Source organism: Chanodichthys erythropterus, chromosome 10 (genome assembly GCF_024489055.1).
Source record: "Chanodichthys erythropterus isolate Z2021 chromosome 10, ASM2448905v1, whole genome shotgun sequence".
Classification (NCBI taxonomy): domain Eukaryota; kingdom Metazoa; phylum Chordata; class Actinopteri; order Cypriniformes; family Xenocyprididae; genus Chanodichthys; species Chanodichthys erythropterus.
Window position 1 is genome coordinate 58,099,347 of NC_090230.1, and position 16,747 is coordinate 58,116,093.

General features: G+C 35.7%; 1 protein-coding gene across 3 annotated transcripts; it reads right to left on the minus strand.

Annotated features, from left to right (window-relative positions):
- Positions 1 to 20: 20 nt before the first annotated feature.
- Positions 21 to 12,658, minus strand: tmem150c (transmembrane protein 150C). 3 transcript variants are annotated; one of them, XM_067398364.1, is made up of 9 exons: positions 12,168 to 12,658; positions 11,582 to 11,630; positions 10,149 to 10,254; positions 10,008 to 10,061; positions 9,884 to 9,916; positions 9,728 to 9,795; positions 8,977 to 9,104; positions 4,010 to 4,187; positions 21 to 243 (listed from the first exon to the last, which is right to left on the minus strand). In XM_067398364.1, the coding sequence occupies exons 3-9, from the start codon at positions 10,220 to 10,222 to the stop codon at positions 35 to 37; spliced, it is 744 nt and encodes a 247-aa protein (XP_067254465.1). In that variant the 5' UTR covers positions 10,223 to 10,254; positions 11,582 to 11,630; positions 12,168 to 12,658; the 3' UTR covers positions 21 to 34. The 3 variants fall into 3 exon arrangements, with proteins under 3 accessions (XP_067254465.1, XP_067254466.1, XP_067254467.1); XM_067398365.1 differs by having other exon boundaries at positions 11,582 to 12,658; XM_067398366.1 differs by lacking the exon at positions 12,168 to 12,658 and having other exon boundaries at positions 10,149 to 10,251; positions 11,582 to 11,598.
- Between the last annotated feature and the right edge of the window lie 4,089 nt (positions 12,659 to 16,747).

Sequence of the window (16,747 nt, forward strand, 5' to 3'; positions counted from 1 at the left end):
AAGTATAGAGTGGAAGGATACTGTGGAAGTCAGACTATAGCTGGTCAGACTGGTACTCTGAGACCTCAGAGAAGCTTTCAGACAGGCTGAGTGGAGGGTCCTGGTCGTCGCTACAAACAATCTCAAAATGGTAGTGGCGAAACTCGATGGCAAATGTGCCCAGGTACATCAGGAAGAACATAACCAGCGCCCACTGAGCCCGGGCGGCATGCATGTGTAGCCGCTGAGCCATCAGGGCAAAATCTGTTATCTGTGGTCAAGGCTGATATATATACAAAACCAAATAAATCTATGAAGGAGGACAGGAAAGAAGGGCTGAGTGATGTATCAAATACTGGGTGAATTCCAATCAGAAGTGAGCATCTCTCTTTTGAAGGACAGGACTATGAAGGGAGCAGGACACTTTCGTGTCATAATGTAGCCATTTGGAACGCACTTGAAGGGAACGATGAAAGACAATGTGATTTCCTCTTTATCTTCACCTGGAATGCTATCATGACAATCCAGCACAGCGTCCATTAGCTGTTCATACAACAGGAATTTCTTATTATTGCGGTCAATATAATTAAATATACATTTTATAAGGAAGTTTTTAAAATGTGCTTTATATATACATTTTAAAACTTGCCATCTCTTGTTTGGACACTGCAAGTCAACACTACCTAACGGATCTACTATTAAACTCATTTCTTGCCTATGAAACCTATGTAAACTTCATATGGAATGAATGGCATAAATGTGTGTAAAATATCACAAACAAAACAACTTGAATTATTCCATTTACAAGTTAACTCGAATTATCCCACCATCTAGCTTTAAAATGAATCGCAAGGATTCGCCACCCTAGGTCACATGACCATAAACAATAAAATTATGCTGCATTCACCCCGTGTTGTAGTTACCGCTCGAGGTGACCGCACATGACGTTCTATTTGGAGATGTTCACATTCTCGGACTGTCGCTGCATCCAAAATCGAATACATCCCCACTATATAAGTATGGGATAAACACCAACCACCAACAGAGTAGTATGTCTGAATGCGTAGTATTCGAAAAACAAATGAAAATTCCCCAGATTACCTACTTCTTCTGGCAAGATCCTCAAGTGTGCATTTGATGGACACTTTACTATCAATTGAGGCCACAGGAGGGTATTTATGAATGGCAGTGAAGCGACGCAACTGACGCTGATAAATCACATTACAATAACATGTCGGATGTAGTATGTCCGAATTGTTGTAGAACTTTATTTTACAGTCCTGTTCCCCATATGCATACTATGTACTCGTTATCGAAATTTCAATAATTGGTAACACCTAGGCACTTACACTGAACCTATCCCTAAACCTAACCTTAACCCAAGTAGTTACCTAATATTACCCAGTACCTTCTTAGTAAAGTGCACTGTAGGTACACGTACATACAACTTGTGGAAAGAGCCTTCATGAAGGAATTCAGGTGCTGACTTTCATTTAGAACGCCTCTGTAAAAAGGCGTCCACTTCCCGAAGTGCCTTTTAATAAGGGTGCAAAAACACTGCTTGGAATTCATCCAATGTACAGCCATAGTCATTTGACTACTGTTGACTACTGCAATAACTTAAAATGGTCTTATAAGGTTAGCTGGTTTGTTTAGTTTTAGAGGGGTTTTAAACTAGATGGCTGATTACCTATACCAGCTAAACACCAGGATGGCTAGACTAGGAGACCAACTAAACAAGCTTAAAGGCCTGTTCATATCTAGTATGGTAACTAACTAACTATAATGATAACCTTAACTAAGTTTTAATAATCGTTGTAATTCAGTTCACAGCACAACTATAACAATAACGACACCGAGAAACTATATCGTTGGAATCACTTTTTCAGAACTTTTTTTTCCCCAACTGATGAATGATAAAAACATTGACAGCCAATCAGAATCCATCCCGCTTTAAAGAGCTCAAGCATTTAAAGCATCGGAAGACAAAATTGCAGTCTGTGCTTAGAATAAACACACAAGCAGGAATAGTGTCGCACACTAAAAGGCCTTAAGCTTTTTTTTTTTTTCTTTTTTTTTTTTTCTTTTTTTTCCAGCAGGGTTCTCATTCATTTTTATTCATTTCTGTGAATCATTTCAGACTGTTTTTTTTCTCAGTGATTTGATAAGTCTGATTCAGCCGTTCTTTTGCTTCATCATTCAAAAATGTTAAATGATGTCCCTGCATGACTTTTTAATGTACATTAAATTTGTCATTAAAATAAAGGTAAATATTGTGATTTATTACTTTGATTTATTGTTACAGTATAGTGATCTTGTGAAAAAGTACACTTCTTTTTTTTATGAGTGCATGTTAGTTGCAATTCAATAAAATATTAGTTTTAATTTATATTCTGTGCATTTAGCGGATCTTTAGAGTGCTTTATTTGACTCCTAAGTAGGACTTAAATGCATCTTTATATGTAATTTAATAACTACTTCTGTTGCCTTTGAAATATACATGTTAAATGTTTAAAGGTTCCCTATAACTTTTTTTAAAAAGATGTAATATAAGTCTAAGGTGTCCCCTGAATGTGTCTGTGAAGTTTCAGCTCAAAAAAAATCAAAAAGATTTTTTTTAATTAATTTTTTTAACTGCCTATTTTGGGGCATAATTAGAAATGAGCCGATTCAAGGTGTGTGGCCCTTTAAATCTGGTGCTCCACGCCCCAAGAGCTTGCGCTTGCCTTAAACAACAAAAACAAAGTTCACACTAATATAACCCTCAAAATGGATCTTTACAAAGTGTTCGTCATGCAGCATGTCTAATCGCGTAAGTACAGTGTTTATTTTGATGTTTACATTTGATTCTGAATGAATTTGAGGCTATGCTCCATGGCTAATGGCTAATGCTACACTGTTGGAGAGATTTATAAAGACTGAAGTTGTGTTTATGAATTATACAGACTGCAAGTGTTTAAAAATGGAAATAGCGACGGCTCTTGTGTCTGTGAATACAGTAATAAACGATGGTAACTTTAACCACATTTAACAGTACATTAGCAACATGCTAACGAAACATTTAGAAAGACAGTTTACAAATATCACTTAAAATATCATGTTATCATGAATCATGTCAGTTATTATTGCTCCATCTGCCTTTTTTTGCTATTGTCCTTGCTTACCTAGTCTGTTGATTCATCTGTGCACATCCAGACGTTCTGCCCTTGTCTAATGGCTTTCATCCAGACTTTAATACTGGCTGCCCTTGTGTAATGCCTTGATCATGGGCTGGCATATGCAAACATTGGGGGCGTACACCCCGACTGTTACGTAACAGTCGGTGTTATGTTGAGATTCGCCTGTTCTTCGGAGGTCTTTTAAACAAATGAGATTTATATAAAAAGGAGGAAACAATGGAGTTTGAGACTCACTGTATGTCATTTCCATGTACTGAACTCTTGTTATTTAACTATGCCAAGGTAAATTCACCTTTAAGTGTTCTGCTGAATGAACTAAAATATGTCATTTTTATTGCGACTTGCATGGCAGATTATTAAAACAATGATTTAAAAAGTAAAACTTAATTTGACATTACAAAATGCACTTTTTAAAAGTGAACTAAGTCCTGAAATTGTACTCTTTTTGTGTCTTTTATTTGATTTAATATTATATTATCTGCAAGTACAATTTTTAAATATACTTTTCAGATTAGAAGTACACTACAAGTGTTCAATCAATACAATAAAGCGCACTTATTTTACACAAGGGTTGTATATATATCCCTTGTTCAATTGGTATCAACATTTTTAATGTTATAATTTCTCACATCATTTTGAATCTATTTGACAACAGTGGCTGCTTGTTTGAAATGGCATTTTAAGATATTTCAGAGCAAGATACAGTATACATTGAATATCATCAGTAATGGAGATATTCTGGCATTATCACCCAGCCCTATAAATGAAGCTAATCATACTACAGCTCATCCTGCAAAGTCTGCAGTATATTGTTTAGTGAAGTAAGGTAAAAGTGGTAGGAAAAAGGATACAAAGCAGCATGCAGGAAGTTACAGCCCCAGACAACAGGAAGCGGGGGATTCCTGCTCGCTTGCCTTCATTCCGCAAGTTGACCTTTAGGGTCATGAAAGACTGGACCCAGCAGAAAAGAGTTCCTAAGCCAAAGGTCATGGAGGTGCCAATATTATGTAGTTCCTCATCATTGGACAGCTAGATCGAAAAGTGTAATAAAAGGTGTTTAGGTGAAAAAAGTAATGTAAAATCATACTTGGAATACTTATAAAGAAATACTTATGGACACTGGAAACTAACTAAAATATGTCACTTGTTTTTTGTTTGTTTGTTTTTTTGGACAACCCAACACAGCAAACACTGGGACTTACTGACTTAAATTAAGACATCAGATCAGCGTTCAAGTCACTTTGGTCGGAACAAGATGGCAATGTACCTTTTCTACATAAAATTAAAAGATTTTTTTAACTCTAATTCTACAAAAAAAAAAAAAAGAATAAAGAATATACAAGCAGTGTTTTCTTTTTTTTTCAATTTATGAAAATACTGTAAATTTAATTGTTACACATTCTAACTGTAACAGTGCTATCACATTTTTAAATGCAACTTTGCTAGCTTTTTTTATTTCATTAATTTCAACACATTTACCATAAATACGGGTGCTGCATCTATTGCGTCCACCATATTTCCTCACTGATGACCCCAATTGGAAGCTCAGGGCTTGGAGAAAATTCAGAGTTTCCCACTAATAATTAAGATTTGTGGTGGCGTTCATGTGTGTTGTAAATATGATCTATTCAATGTGACTTGAATGCACCGTTATATACACAGGGGCTGTGTTCGGAATGGCACACTAATGTACTGCATACTGCCTACTATTGTTTTAAGAATATGAAATAGTATACCATATGTAGGCTAACAAATAATGTTTCAGAGTAGTATGCTACATTGTTGTCACATGACAAACACTGAACATTAATTCAGCACAGATGTCCAGGTTACAAATAAACCATATGCTAACCATTCTTTTTTATGTGCAAACCTGAGAGAAAAAGTTCTACGTTTCAACTGCCTTCACCAACAGTCTTGATCTAACCCATAAAAATTAGTGTAAAGTCAAGATGATTCGGTGAAATTAAATCATGTTTTTCACGTCAAATCAGTTGATTAGAATTTACTTTGCTCGACAAAAAACGTACACTGAAATTTTTTTAACTTAAATATGTTCTTAATGTGTTATGTAAATTAACTGATTTGATTAAAGTTAAAAAAATATATAATTACCATGTTTGAATCCAATTGACTACATTAGGTTAGCTATTTTTAAATGGTTAGTTCACCCAAAAATGAAAATTCTGTCATTTATTACTCACCCTCATGCTGTTCCACACCCGTAAGACCTTCGTTAATCTTTAAAACACAAATTAAGATATTTTAGTTGAAATCCAATGGCTCAGTGAGGGCTCCTAAGGGAGCAATGACACTTCCTCTCTGAAGATCCATAAAGGTACTAAAAACATATTTAAATCAGTTCATGTGTGTACAGTGGTTCAATATTAATATTATAAAGCGACGAGAATATTTTTGGAGCGCCCAAAAAACTAAATAACGACTTATTTAGTGATGGCCGATTTCAAAACACTGCTTCAGGAAGCATCAGATCATAAATGAATCAGTGTATCAAATCTGCTGTTCGGAGCGTCAAACTCATTTATGATCCGATGCTTTATGAAGCAGTGTTTTGAAATCGGCCATCACTAAATAAGTCGTTATTTTGTTTTTTTGGTGCTCCAAAAATATTGTCGTTGCTTTATAATATTAATATTGAACCACTGTACTCACATGAACTGATTTAAATATGTTTTTAGTACCTTTATGGATCTTCAGAGAGGAAGTGACATTGCTCCCTATGGAGGCCTCACGGAGCTATCAGATTTCAACTAAAATATCTTAATTTGTGTTCTGAAGATTAACGAAGGTCTTACAGGTGTGGAACGGCATGAGGGTAAGTAATAAATGACAGAATTTTTGGGTGAACTAACCCTTTAAGGGTTCAGGTAACAATATAGCTCCATACAGGAAATCTTTCCACTTATTACTGTGTAGAATACTTAAATTCTACATAGTAATAAAAATTTAAGTAAATACTTAAATACTTAAAAAAACTCATTAGAGCTGGGTTTTCCAAAACATCACAAATAAAATATTTATGGTAGATTATGCACTAAATATAAGGTATATAGGCTTTATTTTGTCAGCATAAAAAGTTATTGATATGCTAATATATGGTTTTAATAGTCAAGATAATATTTCATAGGACTGAATCAACCCAGCCAGCAACGAAATTATAATCTGACATTTTAGATAAAGCAGATATGTTACTATGAGCGCATGTTTTCCCGAAAACATTATGAGACTTGAAATCGTTGCAAGAATGTATCATTATAACGCTCTATTCCAAGCCAATATCTGTGCTCCTTAAAACATATGGCGATGAGCGCAACACGCTGCAAATGAACTACTGATTTGGTGCATAGATCATAAACCACTACTATTGTTTATTTTGGGAGACTTTTGTCTCTGGTTAACTCGGGATGAGAACACAAAAAGGAGAAAGATTTGAGCATTGAACTCTGTTTGCATCACTGAATCATTATTTTCCTGTTTATCACAGTAAAGCTGCTTTGAAATCTGTATTGCATAAAGTGCTATAGAAATAAAGGTAACTTGATCAGAAATGTGCCGTAGAGATTAAAGCGCAATTATTATGATAACATAACAATAGTGTTTTCGGAAACATAGCTAGTTTTTAAGCTACTTTACAGTAACGTGTAGGGCAGGCTACTTATAAAAGTGTTAGGCTACATTTATAATTATTCCCCGCCTCCAGTTCACTCAGTTCACACGTGGAGCATGTTGTGTTGTGGGAAACAGTACCCCATGTTGCGTTCTCAGGTGCATACATTAGGTTTCGGCAAATAGGTAATCCGGGAACTCCATGCATACAGAACATTCACATACTATTCACAGTATACCGATTGCATACTGCAATATAGTAAGACTCGTATGGTGGTATGCCATTCCAAACGACGCTTCCATTCTAATTTCAATGTTCCTGAGTTTGTATTTAGCAGATGCTGGCAAATATAGTATGTAATCCAGGTATTCCATGCATACAGAAAATGTGTATACTACATACAGTATACATATTGGACACTGCAGAAATAGTAAGAGTAGTATGATAGTATGCCATTTCGAACACAGGCAGGGAGACAGATTAACAAGACACCGGTGAGAATAATGAGGGACTAATCAGAGGAACTGCGAAAGACACATGCTGCGTTCCAATTCACCTACTTATACTACGCCCTAAAAGTATGTACTCTGTCTGTGAACAAAAAGTACTTACTTTTGAGTGTGTAGCAAAAGAGTAGACAAGCTTTGGGACATACTAACACGTCATACAATCGCGTCTTTTCTCTGTTGCATCCTGTCAACATAAACTGGCCTGTCAATCATCTTACATCCTCCACATTTCATTTAGTTAATTTCCTACCGTATCGGAGAGAAATGCAGCACGTTGATCTGCAGTCGCGGGTCTTTCATGTGGAGAACTCTCCTCTTATTAATGCATAATGATGCATTTAAAAGTTAATGGCCATTCGGATCTTTATAAAAGTCCACATTGGTATTTGTAGATGAAAAATAACACAGATAACATTAAATATATATTTTCTATCAGGTTAAACTGATTATTAGTCACTCTCAGCGTCTCAGCGTCGATCAAGCGTATCCGCCATGTTTTGTAGTTTTTTAACACTTTTTACTCGTGTTTGTAGTTCTGAACTGAATCCTCGTCCAATCCGCAATGGGTTGTGGGCAATATTAGCCTCTATAGTGTGCACGGATCCACATTTCGAAAATCTACCGGAAATTGTAGACCATCCGGGGACTTTTGGCATACTCTTTTCAACATACTATGCTTTGGGACACACTTATTTTAATCTCACATACTATTTAGGATGGATAGTATGGACATTGGAACGCAGGGTAAAAAACAGAAACAGGAAACTAAATCAAACTATACATAAAAGTCTAAACAAGAAACAAGTGACATGACACTAATAAATTTTAACGAGTTACTTCACCCAAAATGAAAATAATGTAATTTATTACTCGCACTCATGTCGTTCTACACCCGTATCCTTCATTCATCTTCGCAAAACATATTAAGATATTTTTGATTATATCTGATGGCTCAGTGAGGCCTGCATTCACAGCAATGGTACTTCCTCTCTCAGGATCCATAAAGGCACTAAAAACATATTTAAAACAGTTCATGTGAGTTCAGTAGTTCTACCTTAATATTATGAAGTGACAAGAATACTTTTTGTGTGGCAAAAAAAACTAAATAACGACTTTTCAACAATATAGTGATGGGCCGATTTCAAAACACTGCTTCGGAGCTTTACGAATCGAATCGGATCTCCTATCAAATGGCTAAACTGCTGAAATCAAGTAACTTTGGCACTCAGAGTCACTGATTCAATTCGTAAAGCGCAGTGTTTTGAAATCTGCCCATCACTATATTGTTAAAAAGTCATTATTTTGTTTTTTTGGCGCACAAAAATATTCTTGTCGCTTCATAATATTAAGGTAGAACTACTGAACTTGCATGAACTGTTTTAAATATGTTTTTAGTACCTTTATGGATCCTGAGAGAGGAAATGTCATTGCTGTGAATGCAGGCCTCACTGAGCCATCAGATTTAATCAAAAATATCTTAATTTGTGTTCTTAAGATGAAGGAAGGACTTACGGGTGTAGAACGACATGAGTGCGAGTAATAAATAAAAATTAATATTTTTGGGTGAAGTAACTCTTTAATCAATTTATTGAAATGTTTCACTTTGACATGAAAGAATATTTTTCGTTAATCAGTCGAAGTGGTTTGATTTTATAGTAGCAAAAAAAAGTATGATTCATACCTGGAAATTCCCAACTAAAGTCATACCGAAGCAGGCGAGAGACAAAGCCACCAGACTGCCGATGTTGAGCCAAGGTTTATGCACCCTCGGTTTCAACTGCAGGTATCTCAGCACTCCAAGAATGAAGCCTGGAGCCCAAGAGACAGAATTCATTTGGAACAATTCTACAATACCGTCAGCTGTGTATCACACACACACATGCAATTTAATATCTAAGGGTACTTTTACATGACAACGATGTACTAAAAACGGAAAAAAAGTTGTTCCTTTGCGAGATGACAATGTTGTCGAAATGATCCTCGTTCACTCTGAAAATGCTATATTATTCATGCCAGGCCAGTAGTTGTCGATGTCACTTTGTAAAGAAACACTACGCGCCTATGAACACGTTACAGGTATGCGCATAAAGTGTCCATTTTCATAACTGCACGTTTTTGTAGTTATCATTTTCAAAAACGTGCACTTTAAAACCCATTTTCAAAAAAGTGCATTTTCAGGCCCCCAAAACGCCATTGTCGTGTAAATGAATGGCCAAAACAGATTAAAAGTTTTCCGTTTTTAGTTGAAAACAGAGTCATGTAAACAGCCCCTAAACTGATGTTCACATTTTGTAATATAATGCTGCTGGACACTGCAACAGTTGCACTAGGCTGCAATTTCAGTACATAATAAATAATGATTATATTAGTTGTTAGATCTTCAACTGAACTTCAAAGCAACTCCTTTGATAGAATCTGAGCACCATTCATACCTACAAAGGCCGCCATGTTCATGACTTGACTAAACACGCAGCTGGCAGGTGGTGCATTGCCTGCAATGCTAAATGGTATAAGAACTTTTATCAGGCCTCTAAACAAAAAAAATATATATATACAAAATATTGATAATAAAATTCATAAAGATTTACCTGATATATGGAGGAGATTTTGATTCTGACCTCCTGTGAACAGAAGATCAGTTTGAAGGAGGCATTCATATTTTGATTACTCATATTAAATGTTTGCCATGCAATAGAGGTCAGTTTCCCTTACTTGTACTCTGAACTGAGTGGGGTGATTTTCTCATCCTCCACAGCAATGAAATACCTGTTCATGGAGGAAATATGATATTTATCTTAACAGCAGCTTAAATCAGTGAAGTAGATAAGGGCAAAGCAGGTTTTGGTTACTCACACAACCCAGAGGCCAGCAGCTGTGAAGAGAGAAAACATTACGGGCAGAAACATCCATGGACTGCACTTCCTCATGTCTCCTTATGAACGTCAATAAAACAACCCTGCTGTAAAACAAACACCACATTCTAAAAAAATATCCTACATTTATATGGTATCTAAATAAATATCCTACATTTATATGGTAACTAATTCATCACATTCTAGAGTGCAAAAGTGACCGCCCCATTTATTTAGCAGACTTTTTCTCCACAGCGATTTGAAAAGTTGGTAACACTTTATTTTAAGGTGACACAGTTACATGCTACTACATGTACTTACTATAGTAATAACAGTAAATTATGCATAATTACAAGTAAATATCCCTAAACCAAACCCTAACCATAACTCTATAGTCAGTACATGTAGTATTTATTTGAGTAAGAGAGTAACTATGTCACCTTAAAATAGTGTAACTGCAAGTTCTTGAATAAAAGTTCCAAAGCAAACTAATAGCTCTTTGAAAAGTGCACTTAATTGCACAGAATGTGCACTTGATCTAAAAAAAAAAATGTTTTTAAAAATTGGAATTTGAATTCATTCATTTAAGTGCACTTAAAGAGTGTACACTTTCAAGTCTGCGTCTTAACACACTTGAGTAGACTTTTAAAAAGTGCACTTTGTAATAATGTCAAATTAAAAGTTTTACAATAAAGAACATTTTAAATCATTATATTTTAAGATTTTGTGGTGCTGTAAAGTGCACTTATTTTGATGTGTTGACTAACATACTAAAGCACATGTAAAGTACTTAGTTATAATTTTACCTGTATTTGATATTACATTTAAACTTATACTTTAATTATACCTATACTTTAATACCTTAAAATATACTTTAAATGTACTAAATTGCAATTGTCATCATTACAAATGTGTAATTATTGCAAATAGATTTAAATATATAACATACAAATTTAAATAGAAATTACATTAAAGTATATTTTTGTTTACCATAAATGGTTGTCAGTACATTCAGCAGTAACTTTAACCATATTTCAAATTACATAAATGTACTTAATTTCCACTTAAGTCAGTCAAAAACACACTCTAAAGTTCAACTAATTGCATTTCTGTCAGAACCATTATCATTAAAGTTGATTGACAGTTAGCATATAGTTTGCATTTGGCAGTATGGTTCTGTTCTGGGAAAGAACTCCCTGCCCATCCATGCAGCCTAGCACAAATAAGAGCAGGGAGAGCAGCGATTTACTGCAATTAACATGCAATTAAGTGTCATTGTTGAGCTCTTTTGCAGGTTCACTGGTAATTCAGCTAATACACTATTACCCAGATTTGTAAAAATGAAATGCTACAGAGGTCATGGTGAGGGGATGGGATTTTTACTGCCAGAATCCTGCACTTTATTGTGAATAAGACAGGAATCAAACAACTGACCAGCCTCAAGATTTCTTCGAGAATGCCTGATGTGTCGACAGGTTTCAGTCTACAGAGACAAAACAAAAATGCAGTCATTTCACTTGTATAGCCCAGTGTTGCTGAAATTTGAACGCTTCCATAAACAATATTGTTAATGCCACAGTAGGTTTATTTATCAGTAAATGTTCAGTCATTGATGTTTTAGTGCTCGTGCGGTGGACAGCGCCTTGGTGCTGAAATAGGACTGACTCCGTTCATTTCCCTTTCACATTCACAAATAATGCTGCAGGATAGTAAGAAATTTTAGTGACTTTCTCATACAAAATAGATCTTTTGAACACTGGTATGTTAAAACATTATTTCTTGCGACTCAAAATAATAAAACGATACATTGGTTTGGAGGACAAAACCATGTTGACTATGTTAACTTCGAACAGAAATACACAGTCTCAATTGTCTGAAACAACACAGTGCTGATCAATGGGCGACAATAACACGCGACATTTGTCTTGTGCGGCTGTCAAAATGCCATTCGCCATTAAATGGAAGATAGCACGTCAAATAATAATGACTTTATTGTGAACAGAGAATATAAAAACCATACCTTGTAGACAGCACACTCTTCTGTCGCGTACAAAACCCGTGTCCTCTTCATTTCATTAGGACTCAAAGACAGACATCGTTTGCATTCGGTTGTAGGCTATGTGAGAGCTAGTGAAGGGGTTTGGCTCTACCAAAAGCGGTTTTGCCGAACCGAAATGCGGTGTTAAGTCCTTACAGCATGTATTGGGCCCGACGGACTCGGTCTGATATTTCTCAGACAGACATTGCGCGCCATATGTAACGAGTAGTCATGTCCGATTCGCAAAAGAGTCGTTCTTATGAACCGGTTCTTTTTAATGATTCATACGAACCGATTCGCAAAGCATTTGTAGGAACAATAGAATAGAATAGAATAGAATAGAATAGAATAGAATAGAATAGAAACAGGATCCCTGAAGTTATGTGCAATGAAATAGGTGGTGGTAAGAAAAAACAATAAAACTTGTTGAATAAAAACATAAAAATGTTTTAAAGGTGACCCACAAGGGGCTTTTAAAATCACTATGAAATTAAAATGGACAGTTCTTATTTTTTATGGATTATATATATATATAAACTTTATCCATGCACATCATTATTGTTTTTAAGTCATGTTTAATCAAAATAACTTCCCCTCCTTCTTGCAGCAACATCTCTTCTTTTCTCTGGTGACTGGCACAAGGGAGGGGCGACCTGTCACTCACATGAGATCCACCAATAGCAAATCTAACAACCATCCAATCATTTCCTGATAGACAAAATCTGATAGTTCCACTATATATGCTGTAAATAAAAAATCTGTTGAAAATGGGATAATGTCCTGGCAAAAAATTACCTGTAGCTTTTCCCTGAAGTTTTCAGACATTTCCTTTAACCCTTAAACAACACAATGCAATGCGTAATTAAAAATATGGGTAAAAGACCTGTGGAAATTAAAATGGGAAATTCCTTCTTATTACAGTTTTTTACAGACGCTAGGACACATTTCTCAATACTTAGGTCACTTTTGCAAAACTCTTCACACAGTGAGCACAACAGAAGTCTATGTGGGCTAAACTGAGGATCAATTATCATTGCTTTGGCACAAAATGCATTCAATGACTACATCTCTCAAATTTCATGAATTCTTTTCTCAGACTCAGACACAACAACTGCCAAAACTCTTTGTACGTACAGGCCAATTTGCACATGCTTACATACTGTTTTCAAAACTGTTAAACTTATGTTCAAAACAATAACATAATACAAAACTGAATAAGACAGAAATTTGTTACATTCCTACAGTAATATTTTAATGAAATATATTTTAAATCTGAAAATTAAATGCTATAAAAACAATTGAATTGTATCTGTATCAGTGGATGGTGTGTATACAAATTCTTGTATTTTGGAATTATACAAAATTATAAAAATAAATAAATGACATAAAATATTGACGAATTCTGCATCATGTCTGATTCATTCCAGTAACATATATTGCAGTGAATTATAAACAGAGATGTGTCCTTGATTTACACAAGAAAACATTGTATAATGCTACATGATGTTAGTGTTTTTCAGGTCATTGTTTTGTGGGTGACAAAGTGTGTTTGTCGGCTGTCAACCTTTGCTAGTGTTCTGGAAGAATGAGTTGATTTGAGACCTGAATAAAGTGTTTTGGTAGTTGTAGTGCATTTTGAGTGTGAAATGAAATGCTTTGCCAAGATGAAAGTTGGTTAGGAGAACTGTGTGAAGAGTTTTGCAAAAGTGACCTAAGTATTGAGAAATGTGTCCTAGCGTCTGTAAAAAACTGTAAAGGTGCTGTAAGTAGTATTTGAACTACGCTGTTGGACATTGTTGATATTTGAAATCAACCCAAACAAACCCACCCCTGTCTTCATTGCTCCGCCTCCAAAACTCACTTTCCAATCCTAACCACCCTGCTCAGAGTCAGTCTCGAAACCCCCGATCGCTGCTGGCATGTGAGGCGAGTGCACCATCAATGACGCTAAACACCTAGCAATCGTCAGTGTGCAGTGGTTTACCTGCTCAACTCACACTATCTGGCTACTCTTACACACACAATGTGAGAGTGGATGTCTGTTTATCACAGCTGACGCTTCACAAAAAATAAAGCGCAGTTGATGAACAAACGACAAGAAAGCACAAAAAAAGAACATACAGTACACAAGAGTAAATACAAAGTGTTCGTTGTTAGTCGCAAACAGCAAAGCAGCTCCACACAATCAAACCCAGTGTTACTCACACATGAAGCGGGATCAAAGCAGCCTCCACATCTGTTTTCAGGCCTTCCTGCTTAGCTCTCTCCAGCGCTGGAAAGCTTTTCTAATATATAAACGAGTCCTAAAGCGTTTTGCCCAGGCATAAACCTTTTCTTTCCAGTGATATTCTTTTGAGCTCTTTTTTATTGTGTCCCATCTTTCATTCTGCAGTTTTTTTTTTTTTATTATTATTTTCAAATCTCCCTCTTGCTCGTTCTCTCTCCTCGACTGTCATACGCCCTCTAATGCTGATTGGTTAGACGTTTGTTGTTGTGTCAGCTTGACTAACTTCCAAACAGTGTTTTTTAAATACTACTGAGTCCCACTTTAACATGGTACATTGGGGCATATTTATATCTTACAAATCATGTCCTAAGCTACTACAGCTGTGTGGAATGTACAATTTGTAAGGTATAAAAACCATTACGCCTATAGAATGTCCTCACTTTGATGGCAAAACAACTCTGTGTGTGTGTATTTGTGTTTGTGTTCGATGCTTCACTGTGACACAGGGCTGGATGAGGGTTTCGTTAGATCCCTTAGCAATGACATTCAAACACTTTTAATTGTGATTTACGTGTCTAAATAGTTTTTGGGTCCAATGTACATACTTGAACATCATATCTCTGAGTTTAGTTATGTCATTAAGACAATGGCCACTAGGTGGGAGTGTTGTGTTGCAGAAATAAAAGAAGGGAGATCAGTATTATATATTCTAGGGCAGTGTTTCTCAACCAGGGGTCCATGGACCCCTAGTGATCCTTGACAGAATGCCAGGGGGGCCTTAGAATTTTTGTATATTTTGACATTTGACATGTTCCCATAAAAGAATAAGATAATATGTGTATAATATAACTGACTACATGACTAAATATAGGACAAGTCAACTAATGTAGTAGTAAATTATACTTGATTGCATTGCGCATTTGCACAAAGACATTAACGATACCAATGAGCCAACTTTATTCTGGGTCCTTGAAGATGTTCCAAATATGACGGGGGTCTATTACTCAAAAAAGGTTGAGATTCACTGTTCGGCTCTATATATCAAAATGAGCCCCCAGCCTAAGTTTTTTTTTTTTTTTTTTTTTAATGATCATTATAACATGATCATTATAAAGGTGTTTAAACGACAAAACACATTCACTTCCACAGATTTTACAATCGGAATATAGCCTATCATAGTTCATGATATAATTAAAAATGTTTGAATATTTTGAATAAAAAACATCTGTCACTGCTGCATGACGCGTCGGCATGGAATTAATACGTTTTAAAATAATAGTAATAATAATAATATATTAAATAAAATAAAAACACGCTGTGGGCTCAGATAGATATATAGAGAATCGCATCTGTCGGATTTATATCATCCATTTCTCTTGAAATATATAAAAGTAAGTGGCCGGTGAACTGGGAGAAGAATAGAGTAAACTTTATAGTTTCCTACACAATAGGATATGAAAAACATCAAATTATAATTGAAAAAATTATAGGAATTTGTAGGCTATATAACAAACTCGGCTATAAATGTCTTTTTTAATATAGTACTTCTTTTAAATGTCTATTTAAATGTCTGAAACCTAAAATAAACATGATGTGGTTGAAAACACTAAAAGGCTGTGATAGAGAAGCAGCACGAAGCGCGACTGTCTCTGGCTCAGCTCCAGCCAAAGCAAAGTTTGAATTTGACGCACTGAACTTTCTAATAACACCGGTCTAATAGATATGTATGCTATGCGTGCTTATATCTATGGGTGTGATCGTACCATAGACTGTAAAAAAGATCGTACTTGTCAAAGGGTTAAAATCAATCGCGTTTCGGGGGTGGAGGGGGCACAAATTGAAACTGAGGATCCACAAATCAGATCTGAGGGGGCAATGCCTCGTTTTGCCCCCAAGTGGCGCCGGTCCTGGATGATAAGACCACATTCTTTATGCTGAATGCTAGTAAATAATGATCTCAACCACTAGTCGGAGAGCTACCATCATTATCATTCTCCAAAACTCATCGCGATCAGCAGCCGGGGGCTGGTTATGTGTGCGATACGATTTGTAGCCCTCTCTTATTTCTGTTCTTTTTCTTTATTTCTATTTCAATATAAGACACTAGCATTAGTGGCAATAATAGGAGTGGCGGTGAAGCTCGAACTGCATTCAAAACATGCGTGAACACGTCATTCAAAACACGCACAAACATAATAAATCATTTCAGTCAACACACACGCATTGAACCCACATGTTAGAAATGGTGTAAAATAATACTAATAAAAAACTTACTCTTATTTATTCTTTCACTCCCATGCACCATATTCATGTCAACATTAATAAGCAGATTTAT

Bases quoted from the DNA above. Each gene is read 5' to 3' on its own strand.
- tmem150c (XM_067398364.1), bottom strand. From the start codon at position 10,222: ATGAGGAAGTGCAGTCCATGGATGTTTCTGCCCGTAATGTTTTCTCTC. The intron at 10,062-10,148 runs GTGAGTAACCAA...CTCCATGAACAG, and splicing joins GCTGCTGGCCTCTGGGTTGT to GTATTTCATTGCTGTGGAGG. The intron at 9,796-9,883 runs GTAAATCTTTAT...TATACCATTTAG, and splicing joins AAATCTCCTCCATATATCAG to CATTGCAGGCAATGCACCAC.